Source organism: Alexandromys fortis, unplaced genomic scaffold, assembly GCF_014885135.2.
Source record: "Alexandromys fortis isolate MF-2015 unplaced genomic scaffold, M_Fortis_MF-2015_v1.1 scaffold_90, whole genome shotgun sequence".
Taxonomy (NCBI): domain Eukaryota; kingdom Metazoa; phylum Chordata; class Mammalia; order Rodentia; family Cricetidae; genus Alexandromys; species Alexandromys fortis.
The window spans coordinates 7,196,356-7,217,405 of NW_026067985.1; the positions used below are offsets into that span (position 1 = coordinate 7,196,356).

Consider the following 21,050-nt stretch of genomic DNA (forward strand, 5'->3'; position numbering starts at 1 on the left):
TTTTTTTTTTCCCGAGACAGGGTTTCACTGCGGCTTCGGAGCCTGTCCTGGAACTAGCTCTGTAGACCAGGCTGGTCTCGAACTCACAGAGATCCGCCTGCCTCTGCCTCCCGAGTGCTGGGATTAAAGGCCTGCACCACCATCGCCCGGCTGGTTTTGGTTTTTTTAAGACAGACTTTCTCTAGGCGGTCCTGAAACTCGCTCTGTAGACCAGGCTGACCTCAAATTTAGAGAGATTCACCTAACCCTGCCTTCCAAGTGCTGGAACTAAAGACTTGTATTACTATGCCCGGCCAAGTAGATTATTTTGGTTGGGGATGTGACTGTATTCACCTGAGGGCAAGTGCCCTCAGAGTCCAGAAGAGGGTCTCAGATCTTCTGGAGCTGCAGTTACAAGTGGTTGTGGGTGTTGGTAACTGAGGCCAGGTTCTCTGCAATGCAGAGCTATCTTTCCAGCTTTGTGAAGTAATGTTTGTCAACAGCTGATAGAGCTATCAGGAAGTAATGAAACTAGCTATTTAAGGCTATCTACGGCTTCTAGATGAAGATGGGGTGTTGAAGATGATCCATGTCTTGTTCTCTGCTAAAAGCTTTATCCAGAGTACAGCCCCAGTCTTCTGCTGTTCTGAAGGCTCCCTATATGCATTCTTGCCCCTTACCAGCAGAGATATCTACTGGTGAGGTAGGCGGCTTTTTGCCTAGTGTGTGTGGTGCACATCATGTTCATACCCCTCATTTGGGAAGAGAGTAGGTTAGGGCTAGTTAGCCTTGCAATGCTCTCCCTAAAATTTCTTGCTCACGTGTCTTACTTTGGCACTTCCTTGACCCTTGGGGATACTACGCCAGAGCAAACCCCTGGAATAGTCTTCCTTTGTGGAACTACTCTAGACCTTAATGCTGTTTTCTTGTCCTGCTCTTTGTAGCAACTTGTCATAAGGGTCAGGGCAAAAGAGTTTAGGAGCTTGTGGTCTCTGGGGGAGCAGGTCAGAAACATTCCTGTGTTAGATGTGTGAGTGTGAACATTTAAGTGTTCACCTTTATCTGCAGAACAGTCCTAATGCTGTTTAGCTCTTTTAACTTCCTCCTGTAGAAAGAGCATTTCTTTTCCTTAGCAGTGGTGTCACAAACTTATAAGCCAGTCTCAGGGATATTAGAAGGAGTGGTGAGCCTGCTGGAGACATGCAGTACTGCAGAATCTGCGCTTCTTAAGGTGGTATTGAGGGGACTGTATTGGAAATGGAAGGGTCACTCAGAATGGTTTAACTTAACCTCGTGTATTATCAGAAGATAAGTTTGCTATGGACCCTGCATAGAGACCTAAACTTACAAAGTTAAAACCATTCTGCCTAATCACACATGACGGCACTTGCTTGTCATCCCTGCCTGTATTGGTTCAGGCGGAAAAGTGCTACAAGTTCAAGGACAGCCTGGGCCATCTAGGCCTACACAGTAAGACACTGTCTAAAACAAAACAAAACAAAACAGAAACAAAAAGGAACTAATAGTATTTGGCTTTAAATACTTCAAAAGTGTGTCTTTTTATAAATTGTCTTTATTGAGAATATGTTTTTTTTTGGGGGGGGCGCATTGAGACAAAGTTTCTCTGTAGCTTTGGTGCCTGTCCTGGAACTAGCTCTTGTAGACCAGGCTAGTCTCAAACTCACAGAGATCTGCCTGCCTCTGCCTCCCTAGTACTGGGATTAAAGGCATGCGCCACCTCCTGGTAAGCTATATATTTTTCCCCTGCTCCCTTTCCTTCCTCCCTTCTTCCATTCCACCCTCCACCCTGCCCCCAACACTCCCAGTTTGCTGTCAAAGATGTGTCTTAATTGTGGATCTATTTCATGAAAGAGAGAACTTGAGCCCACTGCTAGCTTGAATGCACTCTGTGCTTCACAACGTGGAGTGATTAGAGGAAAAGCTTTCACTAGTCACCTGTGCTGTTGTTGACTGGATTATTGTTAGTTATTTAAATAGCCCAAAGTCATTTTCTCATGATTACTGGTCTTTATCTTAGTATTGCCTATCTGTTGTCATCTTTACAGATGCTTTTACGGACTCTGCTGTCAGTGCCAAAGTGAATGGCGAGCACAAGGAGAGGGACCTGGAGCCCTGGGATGCAGGGGAGCTCACAGCCAGTGAGGAGCTGGAAGCCCTGGAGAATGATGTGGTGAGTGCCATCTGTGATGGCCCAGCGTGCTTGGTAGACCCCAACTATCAACAGGTCTGTGTCCTAGGGAGTGCATGAAGATCAAAGAATAAGAATAAAAAAGCATTTCTTTTGTCTTCGTGGTGTTTGTTTGTTTGTTTTGTCTTTTGTTTTTCAAGACAGTGTTTTGCTGTAGCTTTGGAGCCTGTCCTGGAACTCACTTGTGGACCAGGCTGACCTCACACTCACAGAGATCCCGCCTGCCTCTGCCTCCTGAGTGCTGGGATTAAAGACATGTGTCACCACTGCCCGGCTTTGAAAGGCAGTGGTGACACATGCCTTTAATTGAAATTCTTCTTGAATTGAGAGCTCAGTACTCATAAAATTACTTGTTTGTGATAAAATAGTGATAAGCAATTTACTACTGGAAACTAGAAGAAGTTAAGAGATGACAGCCTGTATTCTTTTGAATGCCTGTAATATAGGCAGCCTAAGTCAGGTAGTGTTTAACTGTGTGTTGGCTTTTCTAGAGATGAAGTCAAGTTGGCCTTTTTGTCTGAGAAAAAGAAAATTATTAAGATAAAATTTTAGGTTGGTTGTGGCATCTCTGGTGTCAGCACTTAGGAGGTAGAGTTAGGAGGGTTAGGATCAGGCTCCACTACAGAGAAAGTTTGAGGGTAGCCTGAACTCACAAAAACAAACAAACAAAAAATAAAGCAGCTACTTGTGCTGTTACCTTCTTTAATCTGAGGAGGTAGAGACAGACAAGTTTGTCTGTCTACATGGCAAGTTTGAGGCTAGCCAGGTGAGTTCCTGCCTTGGGGTGGAAAAATAGCAACCACAAAAGATAATTATGTTACATTAAAATTAAAGCATTGCCTAAATTCCTTGAACTTAAAATAGTATTGTTCTCTACAGAAACTTGTTTCTGAAATGTGTGTTCATCTTGAATTGTTTTTGGTTTTCTTCTGACATGTCATCTAGGCGTTATGATAGAACATAGAACTTTTTCAATTTTATTTTATTTTAGGTGTATGGGTATATTGCATGTATATCTGTGCACATATGCCTTAGAGGCCAGAAGAGGGTATCATATCCCCTAGAATTGGAGTTAACAGATAATCGTGAGTTTCCATGTGGATGCTGGGGATTGAACCTGGGTCCTCTGGAAGAGCAGTCAGCACTTATAAACACTGAGCCATCTCTACATTAGAGAATAGAGATTTAATGTTAAGCTGAGCCATTAATAAGGTTAAGTAAGCAAAGAACCTTGTCTTGTGAACAGAGAACCTGAATTTACTATCTAAGGCATATTAATGTAGTAAATAGTATCTTCTCTAAGAGCTCAGCTGGCTAATAGAACAGAACTGCTCCAGATGGCTAGCATGGTTAATCTTCAAACTTTTAAGATTCACCTAAACTTACTATAATGGTTCTCAAATGTGTATCACTGCCCTTTGTGATGGGAAGCTGGTACACTTTTTACTCTGTTAAGGGGATAAGTTCCTTGAGGTTTTGTAGAGAGAGTAACACTGTTTATTAAAAATTAAAATTTGAAATTAAAAAATATTAAAATAAACTGGTTTATTCTATCACTACTACTACTACTACTAAGAATCGACTTAGATGATTGTGGTGGTGCATACCCTTAGTCTCAACACCTAGGAGGCAGAGGCAGTTGGATTTTGTAAGTTCAAGGCCTGCTTGGGTTACACTGTGAGACCCTGTCTGTTTAAGAAAAATAAAATATATAAATTAAAAATAAAACATTTACCTTGGTCCTAATATATCTATAATACATGCAAATAATTATGTTTCAGGCTATTTTTGTTATTTCTGTTAGTAGGTACCCATTATGAAATCATGAATTTCTTAATAGAAATGCATTACTACCAAAAATTAGTATTCAAATGGGAACGATACCTCATATACTTACTAACAGAAAAACCAAGTTTCAGAGTAGCAATACTGTATTTAAATTTAAAAAAATGCATATTGTGTGTGTGTATAAATGAGTTTATGTACACATAAAGACTAGAAGAGGTTATCAGATTCCCTGGAGCTGGAATTATAGGGTGTTGAGGGTTGCCATGCAGGTGCTGCAAATCCAACCTCATTCCTCTGCATGAGTACTGGATCTCTTTTGTTGTTATGTTTTATTTTATTATTATTACCCTATTTTTATTTATTTTTTTGCTCTGAGGATTAACCAAAGAATTTATTCTAATTAAATGTCATAGTTATCAGTAGAGACTTGAAGCTGGGCTAGGCTTCTGCCAGTTTTGACAAGATGATTTTCTTTTTTTTAATACATTTTTTATAGATATTTATTGAGCTCTACATTTTTCCCTGCTCCCCTCCCTGTCTCTCCCCTCCCCCCTTCAGCCCTCCCCCAAGGTCCCCATGTTCCTAATTTACTCAGGAGATCTTGTCTTTTTCTACTTTCTACTTCCCATGTAAGTCTCTCTTAGTGTCCGCATTGTTGTCTAAGTTCTCTGAGATTGTGGTTTGTCGGCTGGCTTTCTTTGCTTTATGTTTAAAAACCACCTATGAGTGAGCACATGTGATAATTGTCTTTCTGTGTCTGGGTTACCTCACTCAAAATAATGTTTTCTAGCTCCATCCATTTTCCTGCAAAATTCAAACGGTTGTTATTTTTTTCTGCTGTGTAGTACTCCATTGTGTAAATGTACCACATTTTCCTTATCCATTCTTTGATTAAGGGGCATTTAGGTTGTTTCCAGGATCTGGCTATGACAAACAAAGCTGCTGTGAACATGGTTGAGCACATGTCCTTGTGGCACGATTGAGCATCCTTTGGATATATACCCAAAAGTGGTATTACAGGGTCTTAAGGAAGGTTGTTTTCTAATTTTCTGAGAAATTCCCACACTGATATCCAAAGGGCTGGTACCACCTTGCATTCCCACTAGCAATGCATATTACTTTTCTTTAGACAAAGTTTCTTAGTTGTTAGGGTTTTTTTGTTTGTTTGTTTGGTTGGTTTAGACTGTTTCTCTCTGTAGCACTGACTTGCTCTGTAAACTTGGCTGTTCTTGAAATCAGATCCATCTACCTCTATCTCCTGAGTGCTAGGATTAAAGGCTTGTACCACCACCTGGTTTAGCAGTAAGAGCTCTTAATCTTAAAATTAAAACCTTTGTCTTAAGCCCGAGAAATTCCTAATAGTTGTTACTTACGTGCCTTGAAATTTGAAGATGTTTAGTTTTGGTGGATATTTTTCTGTTTAGTATGGTGTATCATTGAGATTATAGAAGTCATAGTCTTCTAATTTGAGAGAGAGAGAGAGAGAGAGAGAGAGAGAGAGAGAGAGAGAGAGAGAGAGAGAGAGAGAGAGAGAGAGAATGAATATACATGTGTACCGTGGCATGCATGTGGAGTCCTAAAGACAGCTTGTGGGAGTTAGCTGTCTTCCTTCACCACATCCTCTGGAAAAGTAATGTGTGTTCTTGACCACAGAGCCACCTCTCCAGCTTTAGCCTATCAGTATTTCAAAGGACAATTGGACATGGGAAAAGTGTGTGGCAAGTCATCAAGTCATCTATTGATACCTGTCTCTGGAGATTCTTCTGTATTTGCCCAGTTCTCCCAGGTTGAAGAATACAGCCCATGTTTTGACAGTGGCAGTTTCCTCCTTCACTGATGGAGGGTAACAGTGTTGAGGTTGGAAGTTAGGTGTGTGGAACCCATAGCTATTGCTGAGATCCCTCCTGCAACTGTTCATGGCAAAGAGTTCTAAAACATAGCTTGTGTGGCATTACCCCATTTGCCTTCCCATTGCTTTATGCTCTCCTTCCTTACTTGTCTAGGGGAAGGGACAGTGGAAGGGCACAGTATTGTTCTGGCATGGAAATTCAGTAGGAAAGATTTTGGCTGCTTTTTCTTTCCCACATGTTTTGGCTGTCACAGTGCACCTCTTGTTCTTCTAAGACTCAGTTTAGCGATGGAAGTGGGGAAGGCTGTTAGCACAACTGAAGGGGAAAACTTTGACCCAGAGGCCCTGGATTCATAGCCGTGGCTGATGGTCTAAGTTTTTCTCATATCCTCTCAGATAACTTATGTAATCACCTACTAATCTACGAGGACAATCGGTGTAAGAAGAGTTTTTTTCTAAAGAGTTGTTTGCTTTTGTTTTTTTGAAATAGGGCCTTTTTTACTGTAGCCCAGGCTGTCCTTGAACTCAAAACACCCTCCTGTCACAGTCTTCTAAGAGCTGATGTGGCAGGTATGAGCTATGTCTAGCTTTCTTTAAAAGATTTCTAAAGGCAAGTTTGGTGTTTGTGGAAGAAAGGGGTGGGGTTAAGTCCAGCCAGTACAGCTTGTTATATGTTTTTGCAAAAATTGGTTGTAGCTGAATTAAAAAGTTACATTTTGAAAAATGATCTTCATTTTCCTTCTAGTCTAATGGATGGGATCCCAATGATATGTTTCGATATAATGAAGAGAATTATGGTGTAGTGTCCACATACGATAGCAGTTTATCTTCATATACGTAAGTTCACAAAGTTCTCTTTTATTCTAGCTAATTTGTCTTCATTGGCTTAAATTATATTATTGAATAAATGTTTCTGTTTTATTTTTACATTACACATCAAAACAAAAACAAAAAAAGCTGTTGCTGGTGGCACACACCTTTAGTCCCAACACTCAGGAGAAAAGCAAGCGGATCTCTGAATTCGAGGCCATTCTGGTCTACAGAGTGAGTTCCAGCTTGGCCAGGGATACTCAGAGAAACCATGTCCCCAAAAAACCAAATGAATGAATAAGTAAAAAATGTGACATTTATTTTTGTTAACTATTTAGACTGACAAACTCACATTAAAACAAGGGATAAGTTTTTTTGTTTTATGGTCAAAATACATTTTGTCTTTTTAATTTGTAAAAAAGTTAAATTTAGGGGTTGGAGAGATGGTTCAGAGGTTAAGAGCATTGCCTGCTCTTCCAAAGGTCCTGAGTTCAATTACCAGCAACCACATGGTGGCTCACAACCATCTGTGATGAGGTCTGGTGCCCTCTTCTGGCCTGCAGACATACACGCAAATAGAATATTGTATACATAATAAATAAATACAAAAAAGTTAAATTTACAGGGATAGGGTTTGCATGAACTATTTCTTGAAATAGTAAATGTTCTATGTAATAAAAATGCATATTTTGATTTATGATAACAAGCCCTCTTACTTTGACAATGTCTCTGGTGACCCCATTCTCTAAACTTTCTTAATAGTTGTATGTGATCTATAACAGAAGTATGGCATTGAAACGAACACTCATGTCTTCTTTTCTTTGTGTTTAGGGTTCCCTTAGAAAGGGATAACTCGGAAGAGTTTCTAAAACGGGAGGCAAGGGCAAACCAGTTAGCAGAGGAAATCGAATCCAGTGCTCAGTACAAAGCTCGTGTGGCCCTTGAGAATGATGACAGAAGCGAGGAAGAAAAATACACAGCGGTCCAGAGAAACTGCAGTGAGCGCGAGGGGCATGGCACAAACACTAGGTATTTAAAGAAAACTCCAATGCAGTGTTTTAGACACATTCACCGACTGTGTGAGAAGATGTAGTCCAACTGTTTCCTCTTTCATGAAGCTCAGGTAGAAAATGTTGATGGGTTTGTCGTAAGATTGTTTTAGAGAAAAGGTCATGATCATCTTGATATTATTTTTGGGGATGCAGCTCTCTGGAGTCAAGTGTTGAATATAAGAGGACCCAGCCCAGACACTGAGGAGCTCCTTAAAACAAGGGTCAGAGGGACCCAGTGACTTGGTGGCCCTACACTCTGGTTTGCAGGGTAAAAGTCTTTTCAGAGCACTAGGGACATATGGAGTGGGAATGCACTAGATTCCTGTGTAGTTCAGGAGCCTCACCAGGAGGTGACATTTTTGATAAGATAATGGGGCCTGTTTGCCACTTGCAGTGTGGGAATTTATTTTTCACCTCTGCAGAAACATGAGCCTGTAAGAGAGTCTGGCCTCTTCAGGTGGAAGCTAAGAACCCAGGGACAGTATTTTGGATGGCATGGTACAGGTGGCAGAAGTACTTGTATGCCATATTTGAGAGTGACTTGTAGCTAACAGTGAGGAAAAAACACGCTCTGAGTCAGAGAGCCCTTTCTGTGTGACAGTATGCAGCTGAGAGAAAGTGGTTAACTGCTAGACTGACTGACTGTGAGAAGGCTGGAAACCAGGGAGGCTTGAGCCTTACTTGGAAATTCAGCTTTTCTGATGGTTGTTCTGAGAGCACGTGAGCTAGAAACTGTGTGAAGTAAACTTGGAGAAATGATGACTCAGTGGTTTTGTGCACTTGCACGGCTTGTGTGTCTCTCATTTATTCATAAACATGTTGTTGAACATCTGCCACATTGTGGGTAAAACATGAGCTGCATCCTGTCTTCAAGGTTTTACAGCTGAGGTTTGTGACTTTTCTAATCATCATGGAGTGTCAGGGAGGTGAAAGTTAGCACAGCTTAAGCTGCTGGTGGGAGGCAACCCAGAGCCACGAGGCAGTGTGGTGGCTGCTCCTCTCCCTAATGTACCTGTAAATGTATTTTTTGTTTTGTTTTGTTTCTTTTTTGGTTTTTAAAGACAGGGTTTCTCTGTAGCTTTGTAACTTAAGTGTATTTTGTTAACCCCATACTTTTTAGCATAAATGACTTACAGGGTCTCTTATTTCCAGGGAAAATAAATATATTCCTCCTGGACAAAGAAACAGAGAAGTCATATCCTGGGGGAGCGGGAGACAGAGCTCACCACGGATGGGCCAACCTGGACCAGGCTCCATGCCATCAAGAGCTGCTTCTCATGCTTCAGATTTCAACCCGAACTCTGGTTCAGACCAAAGAGTAGTTAATGGAGGCAAGTATTTTGACCAGATTTGTTAATATTATTGATCAAATATAGAGATATCTAAATATTTTAAGAGTTTACATAGTGGATAGGAGTGTGCATGCCCTATTTGGATTTTGTGGAGTAGTATTAATGTATAACTTAGTTTTGTTTTGTGGCTATCAGATAGTATAACATCATATATGTCTTTGGCACATTTAGAGGGACAACACGGTCCTGAGCTGTTGCATCTCTCTCATACTCAATTTGGTCTAAAAACACTCCACGTACAAATTGGAAGCTCTTGAGGAGGTTCTCTATTTTAAAAACTGTGGTTAATAAAACTGTAGGCATAGTTCATGTGGAAGACATCCCAGTAAATGCAGATTCATTTTTATTAACTGTGATGGATTACCATTCTGTTTACTTCAAGGGAGTACTTAGGGTAGTTTATAATATCAGACATGAGCAAGAGTCACATGAATAAAATCATGCGAGAATTGGGGAAAATACAACACAGAACCTTTGGTTTCTGAGGGAAGGTGTTAGAGTGCAGCAGTTTGGACCTTTAGTAGGAAGGCACTTTCTGTAGTGTCTTCTGTCGGGTGAGCACAGATTATAGGTGTTTATAGACATCTGGTAGACTGAGTAGCAGAGATAAATTATATGGAAATATGGTAATTGACAGCAGTAGTGTGTTGTTACTCAGGGAAAAGAATGTACAGCCGGTTTCAGGTGTTGAAGGTTAGAACGGTGCAGGCTGGATAAGGAGGCTCACATCTGAGGCAGAGGGATGAGCAGTCAAGCCAGTCTAGGCTACAGAGGGAGTTTGAGGCCAGTCTGGGTCATGTGTGACCTCATCCTAAAGAAAGGAAAGGAGGAGAGGAATTTCAGATGTGTGAAAACAAGGCACGGTAACTTTCTAATTTTATCTCCAGAATTCCTCTCCAAGTAAACCCTCTTGAGTATTTTCTCTACCTAGTAATGGTGGAAATTTCTTTGCTTACCAAGTAAAGATTTTCAGTTGTTTATGAATAGATTTTTTTCAAGTTAAAAATTTGAAGGGGGCTGAAAAATGTGTGATATACAAGTGTGTGGAGCCCCCTGGAGCTAAGCACCAGGGAAAGGACCACACAGTGCCTGGCCTGTGCCCTGCAGTTTGCAGTTCTTTGCATTGGTATAGCAGGCTGTAAATACATGGGGCTCTTTCTAGTGTGTTGAAATAAGATTTGTTTTACAAAAGTACCCAGTGCTATTACTCCAGCATTCTAGAAAACAGCAGAAGGTTTTATTTCTACCTAAATGGGACTTGATTAATAAGCTTTGAAACTGAAACTGTTCAAATGCAGAACTTATGAAAATCTCAGGTGAACATAAGAAAACGGCTTTTTACATTAGATTCAGTATCTGCTATTTCTTTTTATTGTTCAGAGCTAAAACCAGTAAAGTAGATGGCCTTCCTGAGCAGGAGTTATTTTGTTTATTGAGGGAAATTATCTGTGTGTGTGACATTCTCTTCACAAGTGATGGCGGACAGTGGCTGAAGAAGTGGGGCTACTAGGCAGAGTCTTAACTGTCTTCTTCAGTAGTATGTGTAGATCCTAATTAACCCTTTGGGAACGTGGATTCATTTAAACAGACTTAATTTTAAGGAGGTTAAAGTAAAATGTGAATTTGTGTGAGTTAAGTTATGCTAAAACTTATCACAAATCAAATGACTGTCCTCAAAGGGTTAAAATGTACAAGAAATCATTTTTGTCATTTTACTTTTTTTTTTCTGTTTACTTTTTCCCTCATTTTTTTCTTTAGTTTTTATACTTTCCTTCATATCATTTGTTCTGTCAGGTGTTCCCTGGCCATCGCCTTGCCCATCTCCTTCCTCTCGCCCACCTTCTCGCTACCAGTCAGGTCCCAACTCTCTTCCACCTCGGGCAGCCACCCCTACAAGGCCGCCCTCCAGGCCCCCCTCGAGGCCATCCAGACCCCCGTCTCACCCCTCTGCTCATGGTTCTCCAGCTCCTGTCTCTACTGTGCCTAAACGCATGTCTTCAGAAGGTACAATACCACGATTTGTTCATGTTTTTTGTTTGTCTTTGTTTAACTCCTTCGTGAGTTTATGATTACAAAATAGTTTCCTCTTCATTATTTATTAACCTATAATTTCTGTGTTTTAACTTTAGTTTATTAAAACTATTTCTATTAACCTTTTGTTCAGTAGAGTAAACCTTGATACGTGCTGTGTGTAAAGCTCTGTAAAGACAAGGTCTGACCTGTCTGTAAATGATGCTCCTTTGCAGCCCAAGAAGATCACAGCCCCAGACAGTAACAATGATGAAAAGAGGCTGTAATTTACTTGCTGCTTCCGGGCATGGGTGGATAGAACCCTGCCACATTCCAGCTCCTTGGCCATGGTGCCAGTGAACCTTCCTGTTGGCCAAAGGCAGGAGTGCCATTTTGGGATCCTTTGTGATCCATGATATCCCTTTGCATGTCTACCCTCAGGTAACAGTAGTTTTAGGGTGCCTGAGGAACTGTAAATTTAATTTAATATTTATTTTTAAATTAGTCTTTATACTGTCACTATAGTGAAAGGCTACTTTAATCTAGGGGGAGGCCTTTAAAATTTATCAATTAAAAGACAGGTATAAATTTGAGACTTTTTTTTGTCTTCTTTGCTCTTGTCAAAATTATTTGTATTTGATGCTGTATTAAATGGAGGCACATGCCTGTAATCCCAGTGTTGGGACATAGGCAAGAGGATTGCCAGTTTGGCTTTTAATTAGTTCTGAGCCAGACAGGACTATATATATGGTGAGACCCTGTCCCAGCCACCCCCATAACCTGCCCCCAAAAGGTAGCATTCTGTTTTAATGCAATTTGTAAGTTAAAAAAAATCCTTTGTTCTAAATGACAATGTCCTTTGTTCAAAATATTTCTGTTAATGTTTTAATCAGATTGTCTTGATAAAGTCATGATAAATATAGCTGATTAAGACTGATAAAGTTTCCTGAAGAAGCTGCTTAGGGTAAACTGTATTCACCTAGGCAGAATGGATCTTTATGACTGAAGATTGTAATGTTGCAAAGACAAATTTCAATGACTTCTTAATGTGTGCTTCTCGTAGTGGTCCCTAGCAGCAGCATAGAGCTCTACTGTCTTGTTCAATTTATTTCATGAGAATATGAGTCCAAGTCCTTGAGCAGCACAAGGGCTGCTCCTGGATTGCCCACAGAGAATGCTCTACATTGTTCTGGGGTGCTGGTACCTCCAGTTGAAAGCCCTAACAGTAGAGACTGGTGGGGAGGCTCTGGCTAAAAGTCTTTGCCATGCAAGCCTGATGACCTAAATTTGGTCTCTGGAACTCATGTAAAGCTGGAAAGAGAGAACTCACTCCACAAAGTTGACTTTTGACACACGCCATGGCATACAAGCCCCTTTCCATACCATACATATAAAATAGTAATAAAGTTTAAAAAATAAAGTCCTGGCATTAATTAGCATTTTCTCAGAGATCATGTCTGACTGTGTTCCCACTAAGAACACAAAGAGAGAGCATGTGTTAACTGCACTTAAGGCTATGAGAAAGGTAGTTCTGGGATTGTGTTTTTACTCAGTGGCTTAGTACTACACTGCTGATGGCTGTAGACACACCGTCCCTGATGACTGGCAGAATCAATGATGGTTTCTCAACAATTCACACAGTGCAGATTTCTGCTAGATGTCCTTCTTCAGGTCTCACATAGCAGCCACGATTTATAAACTTGATGATCATGACAAAAGAGGGATAGAACTGAGGTTTCTGTTTTTAAAACTACCGCCACCCCAGGGCCCTAAAGAACTCAGAGATAGAATGCTGTCCTAACAAGGCTGGGGTCCCTAACACTATAAAACCAATTTTTTGTCTCATTTTGGATGTAGTAAAATCACGTAGAAAGGTAAAGTAAGAATATCTTACCATGCAGCTGTAATTCCTATTAAAACTTTAGTATAACTTATTTTTATATACAAAGTGTAGTTATACAAGTATGCTGTATTGTTTGATTTATCTCCCCCTTGCTTTAAAAATAAAGGGCAATAAGGCTGGAAAGATGGGTCAGCTGTTAGAGAGCTTCTGCTTTTCCAGAGACCCTAAGTTCAGTTCCTAGCATCCTTATCAGGTGGCTCAACACCTGAACTCAATGTACACATACCCTCACATAGACACATACACAACATAGTTAAAAGTAAAAATAAACCTTAAAAGGGGGAAATAAAATGTACTTAGATAACTGACATCCCACAAAATAATTTTTAGTGTGGCCAAAAATCAGAACATTGTGGTTTATTTTATTTCATATTTTCATTTTTTAAACAATGAAAATCTGTTAGGGAAGTAAGAGTATATGTCTGTATTTAGCAAAAAAAAAAAAAAAACAGTAAGGTGAACACTGCAGGACTTACACGATGTTCATCGTGTCTTCTTCAGGCCCTCCAAGGATGTCTCCAAAGGCACAGCGGCACCCCCGGAATCACAGAGTCTCTGCTGGGAGAGGCTCCATGTCTAGCGGCCTAGAATTTGTATCCCACAACCCCCCAAGTGAAGCAGCTGCTCCTCCAGTGGCAAGGACCAGTCCTGCAGGGGGAACGTGGTCCTCAGTTGTCAGTGGGGGTAGGTATGACACTGTCAATATGATACGTGACAGTGATGAGTTCTGTCATTATAGTCTATGTATAGTAGAGCTGAGCGGAAGATTTGAAAGGAAGTACAGAGTCACATTAAAATGGTGGCATAAGTAGGAGTTGCCGGTTATAAAATATCACAGATGGTCATGACACTAGTTGAAGGAACTGTCCCATCATTCTGCAGCTCTGTCCCTGTATTCAGTTTTCAGCATGTTTCCATGGCATCTGCATGAGGAATAAGCAGATGCTCACCTGGTGATCTTCAAGGACTAGTCTACACAGCAGGAAGTTCATCTTTGATGAGTAGCCTGAGAAGAGGCTGACTGTCAGTAGCTCTAATGATCAGGTTCATTTGAGCAGCAGATGTAGTTATTCCCAGACTGCTTCGACTCTTGTGTTGGTCAGTCCCTAGTGTTCTCCCAGGGCTGCAGAGCCAGAGCCTGTGCCGGCTCTTCTCTTTGTCCTTTTCTTAATTAGCCCATAGACCTTTGCCAGAAGGAGGGTTTTAAGATTAAACAAAAGCCCAGTACTGTTAAGTGTCTGTTTTTTTGTTTGTTTGTTTGGTTGGTTTGATTTTTTTTTTTTTTTGCTACAGCCTTGTAACAATCGTAGTAACTGCCCTGTAAATTCCTTATTGCTGTTTCCCTTGACCTTAACTGAAAACTGAAAAGAAAATAGTAGGTGAGAGAAGAATCTTGAACTGTTCTACTCCTTTGGGATTAATTGGATGGTCTTGAATTGAGTTTGAGAGTATCAACGTAATTTGAAGTAAGAGAGGAGTGACAGCTGCAAGGGATACACTGAGAATCATGTTAGAGTAGTGAACACTTCTGTGATGCTTGTGACTTCAGAAAGAAGTCACCAAAGTAATGCAAACTGAACCATTTTCATTAATCTCTTGAGTCTGAACTCTAAATAAGCAGTTATTTTGAAGTCATTCATTCTTTCTGTATTAGATACCCTTTATGCTTTGTGTCCTAATTTCCCTCAGCATTGGCACTGGATCTTGATGTTGCAGGAAAAAGCACATAGTCTAGGCAACATCTACCAAAGGGATTTTACTTACTGTGTTGATGGGAAGAGGCAGGTAGAAATAGGGGTCTCTCTCTGACCTTAACAAGTAACTTAGTACTATATTTTTTTCCCTTGGTGTAATTTGGCTTGCCACTGAACTCTGGTGTTGAGCTGTACTCAAAGTACTTGAAAGTTTAATTAGGAGGGAAAAACCACATCTGTACTTAGGTATTAGTGATTTCTGAGAATTTAATGAATATCTCTTTGCTTTTAGTTCCAAGGTTATCTCCAAAAACTCACAGACCCAGGTCTCCCAGGCAAAACAGTATTGGAAACACTCCCAGTGGGCCTGTGCTTGCTTCTCCCCAAGCTGGTATCATCCCTACTGAAGCAGTTTCCATGCCTGTTCCAGCTGCATCTCCTACTCCTGCCAGCCCTGCATCCAACAGAGCTCTGACCCCATCTATTGAGGGTACGAAATGAAGGTCTTTTCCTATTGTAACACCTTATGATCAAGAGCTTCTGAACATACAGTGGTGTTTTTTGGAAGCAAGATAGCTATCTATGATACTACTGTCCCATTTATATATTTATATTATTTAATGTCTGATATCACAGGTTCTGACTTGCTCTGGTGTGACATGCCTGTTGTATGAACATGCTTACCGAGTTTTGGTGTGATGATTAACAGGGAAAACCCTTTGTTTAAATGAAACTATTTTTTCCCCAAACCAGAAAATTGCAAGGGGCGTTTTCTCATGATGTTTTCCTAACTTCTGTCTGATGATGTTTCTTTTTTAACTTGTTTTCTAGCTAAAGAGTCCAGGCTTCAAGATCAGAGGCAGAACTCTCCTGCAGGGAATAAGGAAACTATTAAAGCAAATGAAACATCACCTAGCTTTTCAAAAGTTGAAAACAAAGGTTAGAGTTTGTTAAATTTTTTAGGCATAATTACAGAGATAGAACAGTGTTTATCTAACTAATTTCATACTCCATACTAAGTGTCCTCCTTCTAAAATTTGTTTATATGTAATGTACGTGCTATCAGATACCAAGTGGAATGGGTATTTGAAATATCCATTAGTCTTCAGGTGATAGAGCTGTTCTCATTTCTTACTTATCTCCCTTACCCCACATGGGATTAAAGGCATTAAAGGAGTGTGCTGCCACATCTAGCCTCTGTACTCTATTTCTAATATCCCATACAAACAGAATTTTAAGTTTAAGGTCAGAAGTAAATTGGAATCTAACAGGTTTTGGTTTTACAGGTATGTCACCAGTTGTTTCTGAACATAGAAAACAGATTGATGATTTAAAGAAGTTTAAGAATGATTTTAGGGTAAGTTCCCTATCAACTGATTGGTTAGAATTAAAAAAGAAAATAGTAATTTTTATATGACCAGTTCACAAAATACAGTTTTAACACACACATACACACACACACACCACACACACAGTCAGCCTTAAGTCACATGTGCAGAAAATTAAACTTTTTTGTAAAGATTTTTATGCATATGAGTGTTTGCATTATGTATGTGGACCATGAGCATTTTTACTGTCCTTGGAGACCAGAATAAGCTACCGATTGCCTGGAGATAGAGTTGCAGGTGACCATAGCCATCATATAGGTGCTGGGAACTGAACTCTTAACTGCTAATGTATTTTTCCAGCCCACTGGATTTTGTTTGTTTGTTTTTCAAGATGGATTCTTTGTCCTGGAACTAGCTCTTGTAGACCAAGCTGGCCCCGAGCTCACAAAGATCTTTCTGCCTCTGCCTCCCAAGTGCTGGGATTAAAGGCGTGCGCCACCATCGCCCAGCTTCACCGAATTTATTCTAAGAGAAAGACAGAGAGCAAGTGTCTGTCTTTCTGTCTGTCTGTAGGTGGGTAAGTTTAGGAGTCCTATGAGGCCACAAGAGGTTGTCCGCACTTGGAACTTGGGTGGTGAGGTGCCTGATATGGGTGTTAGAAGTTGAACTTGGATCCTGTGAAAGAGCAGTAAGCATTGTTAACCACTGAGCCATCTCACTAGTCCCTTGACAATTACTCTTAAAGATGTCTTTGTTCTAAGTGCAATAACTTAAATCACAAGTTTTTTTGTTTGTTTGTTTGTTTGTTTTGTTTTGTTTTTAAGGCTACAGGTAACAAATGAAAGAATATTATCTTACAGTGCAAAACAACACACTAAAGCTCACTGCTTTGGTGTCTGTCTGAGTGACTGCCTCAGTAGGTTTGTAGTTGAGAGTAAGGGTATATCAATACTTCTGGTGTGCATGGAAGTTATAATGCTCCTGGTGTTCTTAGCTGGTTCAGATCTACTTTGTGAACAAGTATAGTAATTGTGTAAAGTTCATTCACTTGTTCATTCATATTGCTAATGCTGAGATTTGAACCCAGGGCTGTAACCACTGTGCTCCACACCTAGCCCCAATGGCGAGAGTCTTCCTGTAATGTAATTTCTTCTTACCCTAAGTCAAGCTTTCCTGGTGTATCCAGAGCCTTTCGTGATTTTTTCATTCTCCCACACAAAACTTACAGAAACTAAGTTACATTTAAAATGTAACCTTTAACCTTTGACAGTTCTATACAATTGGTGTTTATTATTTTTAATTGTGTATGTGTATCTGTCTGTGTGCTGAAACTCACGAATGCAGGTGCCCCTAAAGTCCAAGAGTGTGATGATCTTCTAGAGCTGGTTGAGAGCTTCCTGGTATGGGTTCTGGGGTCCATATAGCTCTGGGTGTCCTGAATCTCACTTTTAGACCAGGATGGCCTCAAATTCAGAGATGCTTTTAACCACTGAGCCAGCCCTCCAGCCCCACTATATTTCAGTCTTGGAGATTGGACTAGTTTACGTTCCCACCAGCATAGTGTAAGGGTTCTCCTTTTCCCACAACCTCACCAGCATTTGCTATTTGTTTCTGCTATTCTGACTGGGTTAAGATAGAGTGTGTATATTTAAATTTTCATGTTGTTTTGTTTTGTTTTTAGTTGGACCTAGTGGCACATGTCTTAATCTTAGCACTCTGAGGCAGATCTCTGAATTTTAGGCTATCCTGGTCTAAAAGTGAGATTCAGAACAACCAGAACTGCATATTGAGACTCTAGACAAACAAAAATCTTTTTCTTTAAATTTAATTTAATTGTGTGTAACTGGGGAGGTCAGAGGATTTAGGTCCCTCGGTACTGAAGTCACGGGTATTGTGTGCAGCATGCAACTAAACTGGGTCCTCTTCAGGACGACTTCACACTTTTAATGACTCATCTGTCTTTCTTAATTTCCTCAATGGGGTTTTAATTCAGATTTCTTTCATAGCTAGTGATCTTGAACATTTGTATTAAATCTTTTGAGAACAGCCCGTTTTATTAGTCTACTTAATGATTTGGTTGTTTGAGACACACAATGCATGTTGGCATGTACAGCACTGCTTTGTTTTGTTATGAATAATGCTCAGTAGCTATGGGTTTTTCTTACTTTCTTACAAGGATGAGAAATGCTACCATGAACATTGAAGTATGGTTTCTTATGAACATACGTTATCATTTTTCTAGGATTGAGAACTCCGTGTCCTGTGGTAGTGAGCAGTCATTTTACCATGGCAGGTACACGGTCACTATTGTACACTCCATTAGCAGCAGCCAGCAAATCCCTTTTATTTTTATTTTGGGTTTGGTTTTGAGACAGGAACCAGCTCCCCCAAATACTCAGTCTCCTGCCTCAGCCTTTCAAGTGCCAGTATCACAGGTGTGTGTTATCTGGCCATGTGCGGGGCAGCCGGTTCTCCTCTTTAAGGTGCTGGAGTTCATGTTTTTGATTGTGGTCTATGTCATCTATGAATATGGAGTGGTGTCTCACTGTAGTTTTGCTATTCAGAGCTTTTATGGCTAATGATGTTGACTATCCTTTTTTTGTTTTTTGTTTTGTTTTTCTTGTTTACATTGCTGTTTATCCTTGACCGAACTTTAAAACTTTAGAGTAGCCTTATGGAATTAAGGAACCTTCCACCAAGTCTGGTGATCTCAGTTCAATTTCTAGGATCTACATGATAGGAGGAGGGAACTGACTTCTAGAAGTTGTCCTCAGACAACTCCCCCTACATTAAATAAGTAAATTAATCTTTTTGTTTGTTTTTAAAGACATGGTTTTCTCAGAATAACCCTGATTGTCCTGGATCTCTCTCTCTATACACCAGGCTGACCTCAAATTCAGAGATCTGCCTGCCTCTGCCTCCCAAGTTCTGAAATTATAGGCATGAGCCACCATACTCAGCTAATAGGTGTGGAGGGTTAGGACATGTTCTCTCTACATAGCCCTGCTGTCCTGGAGTTTACTATGTAGACTAAGAACTCACTGTGTAAGCCTAAAATTCCCAAACCTGCTTCTGCTTCCTGAGTGCTATGTCACTGAGGGGCAGTGGTGGTGCACACCTTTAATACCAGCCCTAGGGAGGCAGAGGCCGGCAGATCTCTGTGAGTTCAAGACCAGCCTGGTCTACAAGAGCTAGTTCCAGGACAGACTCCAAAGCTGCAGAGAAACTGTCTCAAAAAACAAAAACAAAACAAAACAAACAAAAGGTTTATGTCACTATACTCAGCCCAGCTCATAATTAACTCTTAAGTTTTGGGTTCTGATTACTAAAGTTGTGTTATATCATTCTGTTATTGATGCTTTTAAAAAGCTGTATTCTGAACCAGGCTTGGTGGCCTTTACTTCCAACACTCAGAAGGCAGAGGAAGGCAGATCTCATTGAGTATGAAGCAAGCCTGATCTACAGAGTGAGTTCCAGAACAACTATGGCTATGTAGAGAGACCTGGTCTCAAAAAGCAAAAGGCCATCTTCTGAAAATAAGAACAAAAAGCCTTATTCAAAGCATTTCATTCTCTTCTTCAGATACTGCTTTGCTTATACTCACAGGAAATTATTTCTTTTATTTAGTTACAGCCAAGTTCTACATCTGAATCTATGGATCAACTTCTAAGCAAAAATAGAGAGGGAGAAAAGTCACGAGATTTGATTAAAGACAAAATTGAAGCAAGTGCTAAGGATGCTTTCATTGACAACAGCAGCAGCAACTGTACCAGTGGCAGCAGCAAGACCAACAGCCCTAGCATCTCCCCTTCTGTACTTAGTAACACAGAGCATAAGAGGGGGCCTGAGGTCACATCCCAAGGGGTGCAGACTTCTAGTCCAGCCTGCAAACAAGAGAAGGATGACCGAGAAGAGAAAAAAGACGCAACTGAGTGAGTAACCTGGGATTTAGCACATCCTCTCTCCAAGTAAATGTTGACTTAAGGGATTTCTCCTATCACTTATAGTTGTCTGCAAGCTGACAGAGAACTTTCAAAGTAGCTGTTACTAAGAGCTGGCTTAGTAAATCCTCACTGAATCTCATCATTGAATTCTTAGCATTCTAATTTGCACCCAACTGTGTGGGGTGAGAAAAGCTACTTCTGTAGAGACATAGAAATTCAAAGTTAAAGTTGGAAAGCCCTATCTTGGGACTCTAGTTGTGCCTAACTCTGCTGTCTGCAAGAACTGTTTGCTGCCCTTGGTGAGAAAGGGAGTACAGCACTGGTATCCATGCTTGCAAGGCATTTTCTGTCAGAAACAAATGTTTATTTAGTATACATTTCTTTATAAAACTTAATTCTATGCATCTGGCATATTAAAAGCAATTTAATAGACCTAGTGGGCTTTTTGTGTTCTGGGTAGCAAAAAAACTAATTGTATTTGAACTTTTAGAATGGCAGGTTGTTGATTAACTGTTCGTGTTTGATATGCAGTTAAAATAAATCATTAGAGCAATGGCTTTTCCCAAGGCGTGTAATTAAAAAATATTGACACAAGTTGGGCAGTAGTGGCACACACCTTTAGTTCTCTCATGGGGGGGGCAGAGGTGTCAGATTTCTGTTAGTTCAAGGCCACCGTGGTCTACAGAGCTAGTTCCAGGACACCTGGAACTGTTACACAAAGAAACCCCGTCTTTCTTTCCCCCCTTTTATTTATTTGTTTGTTTATGTATACAGTATTCTACCTGCATACCAGAAGAGGACACCAGATCTCACAATAGATGGTTGTGAGCCACCATGTGGTTGCTGGGAATTGAACACAGGACCTCTAGAAGAGCAGCCAGTGCTTTTAACCTCTGAGCCATCTCTCCAGCCCCCGAGAAACCCTGTCTTGAAAAACCAAAAAGAAAAAGAAATCCTTTGCCTGGGCAGTGGTGGTGTACACCTTTAATCCCAGCACTCAGAAGGTAGAGACAGGGATCTCTGTGAGTTTGAGGCTAGCCTGATCTACAGAAGAAATTACAGAACGGGCTCCAAAGCTACAGAGAAACCTGTCCCACAAAAAAAAAAAAAAAAAAAAAAAAAAAAAAAAAAA

The 21,050-nt window shown here is 40.4% G+C and overlaps 1 protein-coding gene across 8 annotated transcripts in view; it reads left to right on the top strand.

The window, feature by feature from the left end:
* Nucleotides 1–21,050, top strand: part of Atxn2 (ataxin 2) — a 91,131-nt gene that overhangs the window by 43,674 nt on the left and 26,407 nt on the right. For 7 of the 8 annotated variants that reach the window (XM_050159081.1, XM_050159086.1, XM_050159083.1 and 4 more), the window contains exons 6-15: nucleotides 2,046–2,170; nucleotides 6,571–6,662; nucleotides 7,467–7,664; nucleotides 8,840–9,018; nucleotides 10,834–11,043; nucleotides 13,454–13,636; nucleotides 14,939–15,136; nucleotides 15,478–15,585; nucleotides 15,933–16,003; nucleotides 19,602–19,906. In XM_050159081.1, the coding sequence (XP_050015038.1) occupies nucleotides 2,046–2,170; nucleotides 6,571–6,662; nucleotides 7,467–7,664; nucleotides 8,840–9,018; nucleotides 10,834–11,043; nucleotides 13,454–13,636; nucleotides 14,939–15,136; nucleotides 15,478–15,585; nucleotides 15,933–16,003; nucleotides 19,602–19,906 (1,669 nt within the window). The remainder of the gene's footprint in view (nucleotides 1–2,045; nucleotides 2,171–6,570; nucleotides 6,663–7,466; nucleotides 7,665–8,839; nucleotides 9,019–10,833; nucleotides 11,044–13,453; nucleotides 13,637–14,938; nucleotides 15,137–15,477; nucleotides 15,586–15,932; nucleotides 16,004–19,601; nucleotides 19,907–21,050) is intronic. The other variant, XM_050159087.1, reaches the window with a different exon arrangement.